The sequence below is a fragment of the Dipteris shenzhenensis genome, chromosome 18, assembly GCF_047967505.1.
Source record: "Dipteris shenzhenensis isolate YYH24624 ecotype China chromosome 18, Dip_SZ_1.0, whole genome shotgun sequence".
Taxonomy (NCBI): domain Eukaryota; kingdom Viridiplantae; phylum Streptophyta; class Polypodiopsida; order Gleicheniales; family Dipteridaceae; genus Dipteris; species Dipteris shenzhenensis.
In genome coordinates, this window is record NC_141613.1 from 1,971,375 (window position 1) to 1,985,740 (window position 14,366).

Below are 14,366 nucleotides of genomic sequence, written 5' to 3' on the forward strand. Positions count from 1 at the left end.
CCAGAGAGGCAGGGACCAAATGGGAATGAGCATGGTAGCAATGCTCAAAATGTGCAGCAAGGGCAGCAAGCCCAACCACAGTATGTGGTTCAGCCTACACACTTTGGAGGAGGATCCATATTTCAGGCCATGACCTCACAGCCAGCCCCAAATTCTTTGTATGCTAATGTGGGGATACAGCTTGGACTGCAAGGAGGTAGTCCCATGGTGTCACACACTCAGCCAGTACCACCTGTGCCTCCAAACCCAGCTGTGGGGAGTGTTCTTCAAGCTCCAGAAGGACCCCAAGGACAGAAGCCTCTTTATTTGCAGCCCCCTGGCTATGATCAGCTGGAGCCCAGGCTCAAGATGAAGGATTACAAGGAATGGGGGGCAGCAGTGAAGTTTGAGACCTTCAATGGACGTGCAGATAGGATGAAGGCTCTTACTTTCTTGCAGCAATTTGACTTGGCTTTTGTTGGAGGGTACTTCAAAGAGTCTTTAAAAATCAGGAAGGCAGCCACATTCCTTAAGGGTAATGCCATGCAGTGGTGGTCTAGCCTTCTCCTTCAAAACACCTACTACATGGGTTGAATTTAAGAAGGCATTCTCAGCCACATAGCTCTCCACTACTTTTGAAGTGGATGTCATGACTCGTGGCATAACTTGAATGCTAGGGAATGCAAGAATCTAGAAGATTACAACAAGAAGTTTTGGGATGCACTTCTACCTGTGAGCTCTTACAGAACAGTCCCCATTTCAGAGCAAGTTGAAAAGTAATGTTGTGGTCTTCCCAAAGAGCTGAGGGACTATTGTACCAAGACACACATTTCCAGCATGCCATAGTTGATAGAGAATGCCAGCACAACTTACTCACTCATGCAGGGCAGAGTCTCAGGTTTCAAAAGAAACTTCAAGGAGGAGCCAAAGAAACCACAGCAAGCTGGAAAAGTCCCTCTTAAATCAAAGTTTGTGGCAGGACAAAGGAGAAAACAGCAGCCCTCTTCTCTCACTCCTAAAGAGAGGAATAAGTTGTTTGCTGAAGGGAGGTGTTTTCTCTGCAAAGAGATGGGTCATAGGGCAGCAGATTGTCCTAACAAGAAAGGAAAGAACCTGCAGCAACTCGGGCTGACTCTAAGCAAGGCACTAGGGAGGACCCTAGAGGCAAGAAACCCAAGCCAAGTGCTGGCCACATTCCTGACATCATTGGGGGTGAGCATGATGAGAAGAAGGCAGAGATGTGCAGAGCATGGGGCAAGCTGCGGGATCAGCATTGTTTGTACTTCTTTGACTCAGGAGCCAAAGAAAATTTTATGACTCCTGAACTTGCAGCTCAGTTGGGTCTTCGACCAGAGGAGATTGGTTTGTGAGGCCAACATGGCTAATCCGGAGCTTAGTACCCCTGTCACTCCTATCATAGGGAAGCCACGGATTCACATTCAAGGATATGTGGACTATGAGGATTTCTATGTGATGCCTTTCCCTGGGTGTGATGTTTTGCTGGGGATGCCTTGGATGTACCGTGTGCATGCTGTCATTGATACACATGGTAAGAAGCTTACCTTGACTTATAGGGGTAAAACCCAAGTCATAGATGTAAACTCAAAAGGGGAATCAGTCCCAATTGTATTCGCTTCAGCGATTTCTTCTATAATGAAAAAGCATCTTTCAGCGTATTTGATTTTTGTCAAAGAAAAAGAACCAGTTGAGGATGAATCTAATTGTTCCAAGCTGGAAAAACAGCAAACTGAGTTTTTATTTCAGTTTCAAGATTGTTTTTCAAATGAACTCCCAGAGGAGTTACCTCCTGAGAGGCCAGAAGATCATACCATTGATATCATTCCTAGCAGTTCTCCACCTAATCGACTACCGTACAGGGTGAGTGCGGCACAGTAGGAGGAGATCATGTGTCAGGTGAATGAATTGTTATAGAAGGGGCTGATTCAGCCAAGCTCTTCTCCATATTGTTCTCCCGTCCTACTTGTGCAAAAGAAGGATGGATCTTGGAGAATGTGTATTGACTACAGGTCTTTGAATAAGATCTCAATCAAGAATCGATTTCCTATTCCACGCATTGATGACATCTTGGATCGATTAGAGGGATCAGCCATCTTCAATCGCATTGTCTTGAAGAGTGGTTACCATCATATACAAATCAGGCCCGAAGATGTACATAAGACTGCCTTCAGGACCACTTTTGGGCTTTATGAGTTTCTTGTCATGCCATTTGGTTTGACTAATGCTCACGCTACATTCAATCCATGATGGATCACATTTTCAGAGACCACAGGAAGTTTGTGGGTATATTCTTTAATGACATTATTGTGCACTTCAAAGATGAAGAGGAGCATAGGCAACACTTGGCACTTGTATTCGCAGAATTCAGGAAACACAACTTGCTGGTCAACACAAAGAAGAGTGAGTTTTTCATGTCAGAGAAACACATCATCTCACGAGATGGAGTGAGGATGGACCTTGCCAAGATAGAGGCAATTCAAGAATTGGCGTCCATTGAAGAACCTACACGAAGTCCGTAGTTTTCTTGGCTTGTGTTCATACTACAGGCGCTTCATTCGCTATTTAGTTGAGATAGCTTCACCCTTACATTCTTTGCAGAAGAAGGCAGTGCCTTTCCGTTGGGGGAAGAAAGAAATTGCAGCATTCAATGAGCTGAAAGAAAAGCTATGCCCTGATCCTGTTATTATTTTGCCAGACTTGCGAAAGCCTTTTGTTCTTCAATGTGATGCAAGCGGCAATAGTGTTGGTGGAGTGCTTATGCAGGAAGGCAGAGTGGTGGCATATGAGAGTAGGCTGCTCCGTGATGCTGAACACAACATGAATGTATATGAGCAAGAGTTGGTAGCTGTAATTCATGCTCTTACTGTGTGGAAGCACTATCTTTTAGGTGTTGATTTTTATGTTCAAACTGATCATCAATTGCTGCGATACTTTCTCACTCAGAGAAAGTTGTCAGAGAAGCACATGAGATGGGCAAACTTTCTCTCCATTTTTCATTTTCAGATTGTACACATGGCTGGAAAGAAAAATGTAGTGGCTGATGCACTTTCTAGAAGGCCACGTACGGAAGCTATGTCCAAGAAACCACGGGTAAAATTTTATTGAGATTCACACCAATTCTTGGTCCATTACGAGATATGGAGCAATGGATTTCAACTTACCCTAGCAAAAATGTTTCAGTCCATAGTGTGGCAAAAAAAGGGTTGTCTACCATAAACTAATATGCTACGCTACTTGAAATGAAATAAAACCTATCCAAAATATTTATGCCATCATATATTAGAGTCGTAGTAAGTTTCATCTTCATTCAACCATCGATGTCCAACATGGTTATTGAAAACCAAGGTTGGTGACCCACACATGTTCTAGTGTATGCGACGAGGTTCTTTAAAACAAAAGGCCATTTATAAACGTATTTATGGGAAAATATTTGATACAATGCTTTGGTATAATATGAATGAGAATCAGACCAACTCTCAATCCATTACGAGATATAGAGCCATGGATTTGACCTTACCCTAACAAAATTATTTCTCGTTGCAATGCGCAAAAGAAAGGGTTATCTACCCTTAAACAATGTGCTACTCTAGTCCAAATGCAATAAATCCTAGCCATAATTTTTATGCCATCATGTATTATAGTACTAGAAAGTTTTGTCTTCTTCTTATCATTGATGGCGAACACGGTTATGAAAAACCAGCATTGGTGACCCTCACGTGTTGTAGTGTGCGTGACGGGGATCACAATGAGCTTGATGCCATGAAGGAGCAGTATGCTACAGATGATGCTTTTGCACGTGTTTATGATCAGCTTATGGAGGGCAATCGGCATGATCATTATACACTTAAGGAGGGATTTATGATGATGCATGGAAAGTTGTGTGTAACGCAGCCATTGAGGCATAAGGTGCCCACTGAAAGTCATGCCTCACTGTATGCAAGGTAGGGGTATTGAGGCTACAATCAAAGCAATAGAGCACTACTTTTATTGGCCTTCTCTATGGAAGGATGTTGAGGCTTATGTCAGGACATGCAGCACTTGTCAAAAGGTGAAGTATGCAGCATTTTGAAAAGGTTTACTTCAGCCTTTGCCTATACCAGATAGACCATGGCAGACTATCGCTATGGATTTTGTTTTTGATCTCCCTGGCACTCCTTCTAGTCATGATGGCATATGGACCATAATTTGCAGATTTAGCAAGATGGCTTACCATTCCAATAAGGAAGAAGATTACAGCCGAGCAGATGGCAAAGGAATTCTTGAAATATGTTTTCAAGTATCATGGGATTCTTGAGTCTATCATGAGCGATAGAGATCCACGGATGACCAGCATGTTCTGGAGAGGTTTGTTTGATGACATGGGTACCTCACTACTGTTTTCATCTTCTTATCATCCATAGTCTGATGGTCAATCAGAAGAGGAAATTCTACAGCTTTGGATTTGCTGCGTTGTTATGTGTCTGAGCACAAAGCAAAGTGGGAACAGTATTTGCCACTGATTGAGTATGCATACAACAATGTAGTGCACTCTTCCATGGGTAAGGCACCGTTTGAAATAGTAGTAGGAGTGAGAAAGGTTCATCCTATTTTGCGTACAAAAGAGAAGATTTTTGTGGCTGATGAGTATGTGGAGGACTTGCGGGCAGCCTATAAGTATGCCCTCCAACGCAGCCAGGACAAGTAGAAAAGAGTCGCAGATAAGCATCACAGGAACCTGGTCTTCACAGAAGGTGATTGGGTGTTGCTGCATTTTCTTAAGGCGCGCCTCAGGAGCAAGAAAGGGAAGGTAAAGTTGTACACCAAGCTGAATATGAGGTACTACGGCCCCTTTCAAGTTCTTGAGAAGATCAATGAGGTAGCTTACAGGTTGAAGTTACCTAAGCAGTGGACCATCCACAATGCTTTCCATGTTAGCTTGTTGAAGCCTTTTCATGGAGAAGTTCCACAGGATATGCCAGTTGAAGAGCAACCTGAAGTTGATGAGCAAGATGAGGTCTTGATTCCATAGCAGATTGTGGCACATAAGGATCGGAAGGTTAATGGTAGAGTTGCCAAACGCTATCGAGTGAGGTGCAAGAATTATCCTGCAAACGATGCGATCTGGATGGAAGAGAGTGAATTGGCAGATTCACCACATGTTTTACAGCTTTACCTTGAGGCATTTGGTCTCGAGCCTATTGCGGTAGCGGCTCATTCCGGTTCAGCAGAGCACAGGTCTCGAGCATTACCGGAGTGCAGATAGGCTCACAGGATATCTAGAGGTCGCTTGGTGACACTACGGTTTCACCCAAGGCACTGATGCTGACAGTGTTTTTGCCATGAGACTTCTGTGACGAGTGATCATGACACTCTAGTTGGCTCATACACCGCCATACGGATGGATCTACAGTCATGCTATATGTACATTGTATTTTTGGTACTTCATGTGATGTTGTACTAATGATTATGGGCTGTTTATGCCTATTGTGACACCCTTTTCTATTTGCTGTAATTTTGGGACAGCAAACAAGATAGTTTGCTGTTTCAAGAGGGAGGTATGTCATAGGTACGTGATGGTGATGGTGAAGTGTCCAAGCTAATTGTCACTAAATTTAGCCTAGGGTACTAGGTTAGGGGCCTTAGCTAAATTTAGCCTAGGGTACTAGGTTAGGGGCCTTAGTTAATGCCCAAAAGGTACCTATGATTTTATGTGCAAGAAGTGCAACTCCTAGTGCTATTAGAGTGGTTTCAATTCCTAAGGTCATTGGTTTGGTTCAATGGGGTCATTCTTTAAAAATTGACCCCCTAGAGATCCTACAAACTAGGGTCATTGGTTCCCAAGCATTAGGGTCATGGTGTGCCATCTGACTACCCTAGGGGCATTAAATCCCACACCCTATTTTGTACATGTGTCTGTGTGTGGCCTCTCTGCTTGCCTCGTGGCACCTAGGTGTCACCCCTGGAAGGCCCTAGAGCCCTTCCTCTCCCTTCCTTGCTGTTTTGAGTCTTCTTCCCTTTCCAAAGCAGCCTCATTCTGAAGATGGTGGATTTTTGCAGCCTCCCTCTTGCTGGCTGAAGGCGTTTTTCGAGCTTTCTTCGTGAGAGTTCTCCTCCCCTTGGTGCTCTCTACTACTGGCATGCTTCCTAGACTTGGACGCCTCCATTCTGGGCCACTTTTGGAGTTTTTCTTGACCTTCTTCACGACAAAAGTCTTCCTTTCTTGATTCGGACGCCTCTCTTCCTGCTCCTACCTGGTGCAAGGCGCACTGAAAACAGAGTTGCTGGTGAGCTGGAATCACCATTCTGGTGGTCGCAATCATGGCGGATCTGTTTCAGCTTGCTGAACCCTCTCCTTCTTGGTCTTTTCTGGTGTTGGAAGACACTCATAGGCAGCTCTCTCTTACTAGAGCTTGCTGTCTGTTATTCAACCTACTTCTGGAGATGTTTCGGGCTGAAACAAGCTCTTTCTGTTGGCTGGCTTATCATCTTCTCTTTCTACTCTTTGCTACTGTCATTCTTACTGAGATTCTGCAAGGTTGGATGCCCTGCCGTTGGCCCGGGAGAGGATTGGGGCCGTGGTTGTGATACTCTCTTCCTGGGGGTGCAGTGGCTAGCCTTGGGCTCAGTAATGGCTTGGAAATATGTGAATGCATTGCTTGGCATGCTGTTAGGTTGTTCTCCTTGTGTTATGCATGACTGTTGAAAGGAATCAAGAGAATAGCACTGGGAGTTGGTCACTGGCGCATAGCCACGGGTTGGATTTGTACTGGGTTGCACCCGCAGGTGAGCTCTTGAAGGGAGTCCCTTTGTTTGAGCTAACCAGTAATTGAATAAATACCGCAAGGGGCGCCAAGTGTTGGGGCCAACAGGTGTCACTCTTCATGCTTTTGAGTAGGGGCATTCTAGCCTCCCTTGTCTTAAATGGTTCAATGATGCTATGCAATGAAGTTACATGCTCTGAGTTTTGTTTGTGGACAATGGCAATGTTTCAAGTTGGCTGTATTTCAGATGTGTGAGATAGTAGAGTCAGTTACACTGCCCTTTGTCGATCAAAGGCTGGTTACAGGATGTCTCCTCAATAACAGATTGCATACTCGCAATCTGTGCCTCAACAACCGAGGTACTCCTTGGGATTGTGTGTATGGCTGTGACTTCCTGCCGGAGCTGCGAGATATCCTGTCTGAGTCCCTGAATGAACCAGCCTGCTCCCGAGTGGCCCGAGTCTACTTCTGTAAGATGCGGCTCTGCTACTGGTTGAAGCGGACCTGCTCCTGTGCGAAGTGTGTCAGCGCCATCTCGCACTCATGGAAACTGCGTACCTCCATGAGCAAGGTCTCCCAGGCTTCTGGTGTGTCAGGCCTCTAGCTGAAACTGTAATGGCTGTGACATGAAAGTACAGGGATGAGTCTGAAAGCTGGTCGGTGATTGGGTGAGCTGGGTGAGGTACGGAGATAAAAGTGGAATCGATGAGGCAGTCCCAATGGGATGTGGGAGCATGGGCTGACTGAGAGAGAGAGGGGAGAGAGAGGTTGAAGCTGCGGAGCAGTGTATGACGCCTCCGAAGTAGGTGTCATAAGCAGTGAGAGAGGCTGGGGATGTGGAGGCTGTAGCTGAAACTAGTGCTGAAGTGGAAGCTGAAGTCAAAAGTGAGGATGTAGAGGGAGTAGACTGGAACTGAGACTGAAGCGGGGGTTGAAGTCGAAGTAGAGATAGAGGGAGTTGAGGCTGGAACTGAGACTGAAGCGGGGGCTGAAGTCGAAGTAGAGATAGAGGTTGAAGCTGAGGCTAAGGTGGGCCCCGCCTTTGCTTTGCTGTCAACCCCGAGTCCACTTCGGTTGTAGCACATGTTCACATCCTCAAGTTTCAGTTCTATCGAATGCTTTTTTTGGTTGTTGTTGTCGTCTTTCTTGGCTTTGTCCATCTCTTTCTCGGCTTTCCTCGTTTCTTTGGAATGATTTGTGTCCCCTTGGTGCAGGTCTTAGTGCATGATCGGGAGCGAGAGCACAGGCTCCCCCCCCATGGCGGGAGGTACACTCAGGGCGGGACGTGCAAGAGCGGGGCTGCAAGGCGGAGAGGCGGAGAGGAGAGCTACAGAGGCGGAAGGGCAACTGGAGGTGGAGAGCCATCCGGGGGAGCTAAAACAGCGAAGGAGGGAGCTGCCGCGAGGGGGGCTGAGGCGGTGGAGGGAGGGGTTGAGCCAAAGAGGGAGGGAGGGGCTGAGGCGGCGGAGGAGGGAGGGAGGGAGGCGGAGAGCCTAGGCTAAGGAGTGGGGAGCCTAGGCGGAGGGGCGGAAGGGAGGTGTGGAGGAGCGGAGGGCTAGTGGGAGTGGCTGAGCGGGGAGCTACAGAGCGGGGAGTTGCAAAGCAGGGGGGGCTGCAGGGCAGCAGAGCGGGGAGCTGCAGGCAGGGCAACAAGAGGAGCAGGAGCGGAGGGGCAGCGAGCACGAGCGGAGGGGCGGGCGGAGCAGGAGCGGAGAGAGAAGTAGAAGTAGAAGTAGAATTAATTATTGTCCTCGGGGGGCCAAAAATGACCCATGGGACCTAATCCTCAGTACAAAAAATCTCCTTTGATGTGGAGGGGTCAAGAGTTTTCAAGTTCTTGACAGTACGAAAAAGACGAGTGACCAAAGACCCCAATGTTGCCGGAGAGGCAGTGGAGAGAACTAATGAGAGTTGTGTGGTGTCTACCAGTAGCTGCTGGTAATCATCCCTGATATGTGCATATCTGGGGCACTATAGGGCTACATGTGCCTCTGTCTCGACAGTCTGTGAATCACAAAATCTGCAAATTTGATCAATGCATCAAACTCAATTGGCCTCCTGCCTGTTTTCAAAAGGAGCACAAAGTACGGGGTAGTAGCCTTGACTCCTAGAATCTATGTGTCAATGCGTTGGCAAGTCTGTCGTGTCTCTCGATGCAGGTCTTGGCTGCTTGGTCTCCTTGGGACTGCTAGTCCATGCTATTTGACCGAAGAGACTAAGTAATCACCCTCAAAGACAGCCTCACGGAGGAACATCACTACTTGTCTCTGATCGGGATCAACCAAGAGGTTGGATAGGGATCTGAACCCATATCTGAAAAGACAATGGTGGCAGCCTCAGGTCTCATAGGACACATGACATATGAAAGCAAAGTGTTTCTCTGACTCAACCTCCTATAGATCACATAGAGAGCACATGCAGGATGAGCCCTCCTTAGGTATGCCCTCAGCTCATATGGTTTCAATGTGTAGTTGGTGAAAAGAAACACAGAACTTTCCGATAGTGGGAGGTAGATCCATGCATGGCCCAAATAGGTTAATGAAGCCATCCTCTAATCTCTATAGGTAGTACTCTCTGTAGAAGCTAAGATTCACAAGAAGCTTGCTAGTTGCTAACCAGTTCCTATATGTGTATAGTTGTACAAGATCCTTATGACTTCGTTTGCCTTTGATAATTGAGCCTGATAGAGGGGTCTCAAGGCTATATAAAAAGGAGGCAGTCTATCCGTGTGAAGTCCAAGACTTGCCAACCATTTGCATGTCCAGGCATACCGACACCTTTGATCGCCCTCAATTGCTAAGGTCATGGAAGTGGATAAGGCTAGCCATGGTAACCTGTGTTGGCTTGAGGTTATGGAACCAAAATTCACAACTCGTTGGAGGTATGTGATTGGGGTGACCCCAAACTCAGCCAAGATGATCTCGTGTGAGATTGATAGCTTACTGTGGATCATCCATGCCAGTAATAGATGTGGAGCCCCTCCACCCAAGCCCAATCCACATCTAATAGATTAGAGCCCCAACATTGGCTGCCATACATGCCGGTTGGGCAGACCAAAGAATCAAAGAGAAGGAACGTGGTCTCGGGATCCTAGAAATAAGATTGAAAGCATTGGCATGCAAGCTTGCCAAGCACATCATACCCTTTGCTCTGTTGGTTCTGCATTGTTGGTCTCATCATGAAGATGGGGCCGGAGAAAAGCACTTCTAGCTATGTGTAGTATGCACTCCTAGGTATGTGAGAAAAGCACTCCTAGGTATCTATAGTATGCAACGACCTCTATTGGAAACCCATTGAAGGTGAACTGCTCTTTATGAGTGACTGTCTTGGAAGCGTTGAAGATCATAACCTTGGTTTTACCAAGATTGAACTTCAGATATCATCTGTCTCACAGAAGGTGTAAAGCACATCCAAGTGTCGGGGCCCTTAGTTCAAGAGGAGAGTAAGACCACGTCGTTTGCAAAGAGGAGAATTTCACCCAAGTAGCTAGCGAGAGATGAGCGTACGTACCCCTCCTAGTGTCTTGATGAAAGTTTAAAGCTTATTGATGTGGAGGCTAAACAAAGTTGGTGACAATGGACAACCCTATTTGACCCTGATCATACTCTTGATCTCCTCTGTCTATCCTCTAGCCATCTAAACTCTGCCTGAAACACTATCATAAAGTGCCCCAAATCCTCTAGGTGTTTGATAAGATAGGCCCTCGGCACTATGTCAAAGCCTTGCAAAAATTCACAAAGCAATATATTATAAGCCTCGAGTCTCGTGATCTTGCCTCCTCAATGACACCTCAGTGTGTAAGGATGTGATCTAGAGTTGCATGCTCAATACATAAGCCTTCTTGTCTAGCAGTTTTGAGTCCTTGGCACTTTGCAAACTACTTAACCTATGTATCGAGGACCGAGGCATAGATCTTGGACATAACATGCCAATCATGATGGTCTTGTAGTTTTCTGGGCTCATGGGATCCTTGTGAATAGGCAAGATGGTGTTAAGAGTTCCGGTGTGGGAAAATTAGTGTAGCCTTCTTCATTAGAAAGCTTAACCAAGATCGGGCCAGGATACTTTGTCCATATTCAGTACATAGCTCCTCATGATCTTTGGGTCGGTCATTATGTAACTTTGGAGTTGCGTGTCTGATATCGCTAGTGGTGAACATTGCACGAGGTAGGGCAAGGTAGGCGTGAGAGGTGAGGTGACGGTTGGTGAGGAATTTCATATAGTGTGCATGCATAGGAGTGCCAAAGATTGGTGTCGCTGAGAGGAGAAGGGGCTCGTCACTCAAGAAACTTCCACCAGAATTCATTGGAGTTGCTACTAAATAGGATGTTTAGTAACTCATCGTTCTCATGAACAAATGCTTGCTTCATTCAAAGACGGCGCGATACTTGCATCTTGTCTTTGTCTCACTCGAAAGATGATGCTTAGTTTCAAATGTGAGTTGGCGGTGTAATGCCTTATAGTCATCCATCATACCAGCTATTGTAGGTGAACTGAGCCAATAGGTGGTGGGCGAGTTGAACATGTAATGTGTGGGAAAGTGTGGAGGGTGGCCTAGTGATCTTCCAGGGATGGAATGCCCTTGAGATCTGTGAGTAGGGTACAAAGACGGGTGACGTACTCAGGAATAAAACTATTGTCGTAGTGGATTTCATGGAGTTGGTGTATGTAGACGATGTCGTGGTCTATGTAGTGTGGTGGGTATATATATATACCATCCCCCACCACACTACATATATATATATATATATATGCACATGCACATACATACTTAAATACATACATACATACGTACATGCATGCATACATACAGACATACATCACATGTACATATAATATGCATGAATGCATCTATGTAGTTGTGCATCTGTACCTACATCTCCTACACGCACACGCACATGCACACGCACATGCACATGCATATGCACATATGCACATATATGTGTACATTTTGGATGTGAGCTCTCTAAAATCACATGCAGCTGGAGCAACTAGGCAATTGGGACTCAATTTCATCTTGCATGCTTATGTGATTGATGTGACAAGGTGTCAGAGCATAGGCTTGCTTGGAGCACTTCAATTTTTAAAAGTAATATCGCTGAATCCACATCCTAGCCAATTAAGTCCAGGAGTGTGTCCCCAACAGTGGAGCGACCAGTACACACCAAAAGAGGCGGCCCATTGACCCCACCCGGGGATCCAACTACAAGATTTTTAACTGCAACAACTCAAATACATGCTATTGGAGCTGCAATTACCGTGGCTGCTGGCACCAGCCTTTCCCTCCAATGGATCCTTGCTAAGGGATTTATATTGTACTCATTCCAATTACCAGACTTGTAAAAACCCAGTATTTTTATTTATTGTCACTATCTAGAGCCCTCCTTGAGTCTTAGTGGTCCCAAAATTTTTTGAAACTCGCTTCCTGTTCACTCACTGCTTGTAAGATATACAAACTCATGTACTAACAAGTTCATGAACGGGCGTTTTGGCTATTGGGACTTTTTTGAGAAAACATCTCTTTTGTTACCATAACTAAAGGTGACCTATGGGATGGCATGAATGTTGGACCTGTCTAGAGTCCAACCTTGGCTGTCTTTGAGCTTTGTCTGATTTTGCCGACAGTATTTTTTTTCATTTTGTGAGGTCCAAATTAAGGTTGAAAAATCCCTTGAAAGATATCAACCGGGCCAGAAAGTTGGAGGGTTACCATATCTGTGAAGTTAGTCCCAGATGGACCGCATCTGTGCGTGTCTCTAGAAAAGTGTAGCATCAAAAGGCTGTCTATGTGGTCTGGTTTTCCGTCTATTTGTTGATAATCTTAAGTAGAATGTCATCTTTGCAGGATTAGCCGCACGTAGAATTTTATATATATATTCTAAATGAGCATTGGATACAGTACTAGATGTCACTTTGATTGAAAAGATAGCCAGACAACCATATGAAGAGTTAACATCCTTGTCAAAGAAATTGAATTGCCCAGTCAGTTGACCTTGGGACTGTCAGTTCCTGCATTTGATATCTTTCAGAGTACAAAATCTTTGACTGTCCATAGGTCTTTAACCAATTCTTTGTTGTGCATGTGATTTTATTACTTCAGGTTGGAGAAGATGGAACTGTTTTGCCAGCCACTGAAGACGAGGTTATGCATGTTGACTCTTTGGTGGAGCAAGATCCAGGTCGTCGACCTTGGCATGCAGATGTTTGTGCTGTGACCGAGTTGGAGGATGGAAGTGGGATTACCAAGGGGGACTGGTGCTGTGTTGAAGAGAAGACAACATGTATGTGACATGTCTATTCCATGGTTATTTTTGTCATAATTGTATTTCTTCAATTCTTCTTTGTCTACGTGGGTACTCAAACTGTTATTATGCTGCTAGTCTGGACCTTTATGGCATGCTGGACAACTTTTGCAACATGGTTTCTAAGTCTGTAATAATTTCTTCAATGATCCAGCAGCAGTTTCTTGCAACGTCTGGGAATCATAGTTACAATCAAACGTTTGGAGGTTTCAAACGTTTGAAAAGTTTGAAAACTGAGGTGGAGTTTCCAAACATGGGTTATTTTTATATCATAATTTCAATAAAAAACAGGAAAAATATGCTATACTGCATATTTTGACATGCAATCATTACAAATAATAGTGTACAGCGCTACAAATTTCATTAAAATTCAGACTTTTAACAAGAAACCAGTCACCACTACCAGACCAGTCACATTCTGAGTTTTGACTCTCAAACACAAAACAGCTTACAAGCTAGAACTTGCAAGCTGCAAAATATGAATCTTGAAATGATTGTTTCCCCAAACATCAATGTCAAGGCTAAAGACTACTAACTAGTTACTAAATAGCTACTAGCTAGCATCCAAAAACTTGAAACAACCAAATCTATACTATTTTCAAACGCATGCAGGCAAAGAAGTGTTTGATAGGAGTTTCCAAATGCCATTTTTTTCAAACTTTTCCAAACGTTTGATAAACCAATGAAGCATATTTGATAGTAACTAGGCTGGGAATGATACCAAAAGGATTTGTCTTTCTTATAGGGCATTTTCCGAACTGCATCATTACAGCTGCACTTTAATGAAATGCTTCATCTGTCTTGATGCTTGATTGAAGGCCATAATTTTTGCTATTGTAAACTAGCAATCCACAACAAACTGGGCTATACAAGCTGATAGTTTACAAGATGCTTTTGGTTTTCAAAATTGTGCAATGACAAACCTCAATGGCAAATTACTTCTATTTTTGCTGTTTCAGAAAGATCTGGTGCCTTGTTTCCAGGGGTCAGTAGCTTGTGTGATTACTGAAATTTTATTTCCATGAGAAAGGTCCTGGTGATTCAGTCCCTGTTTGCAGTGCCAGTAGCTTTTTAATGTGATTGCTGATGTGCACCGTTTTCCCCGACACAGATTGGAACTTCTGGATTTTAATACCACTGCTGGTGAAGGGTATAGTCTCTTCTAATGAAATCTGCAAAAACTGAATTTCATCCCTCTAAACAAAAGTCTACAATATATTGCACTCTAGTTTAAGGAGGCAAAGCCTGAAATAATTTCCCTTAACATATGGTCCGCAGTCAAGGGTGGTTCATCCTAAGGAGGGGTGAGAATGTGCGATACGTTACT

General features: G+C 44.7%; 1 protein-coding gene across 6 annotated transcripts in view; it reads left to right on the plus strand.

Moving 5' to 3' along the window:
• Nucleotides 1-14,366, plus strand: part of LOC147890693 (uncharacterized) — a 74,821-nt gene that overhangs the window by 33,413 nt on the left and 27,042 nt on the right. For all 6 annotated transcript variants that reach the window (XM_087389340.1, XM_087389342.1, XM_087389341.1 and 3 more), the window contains one exon: nt 12,838-13,018. In XM_087389340.1, the coding sequence (XP_087245466.1) occupies nt 12,838-13,018 (181 nt within the window). The remainder of the gene's footprint in view (nt 1-12,837; nt 13,019-14,366) is intronic.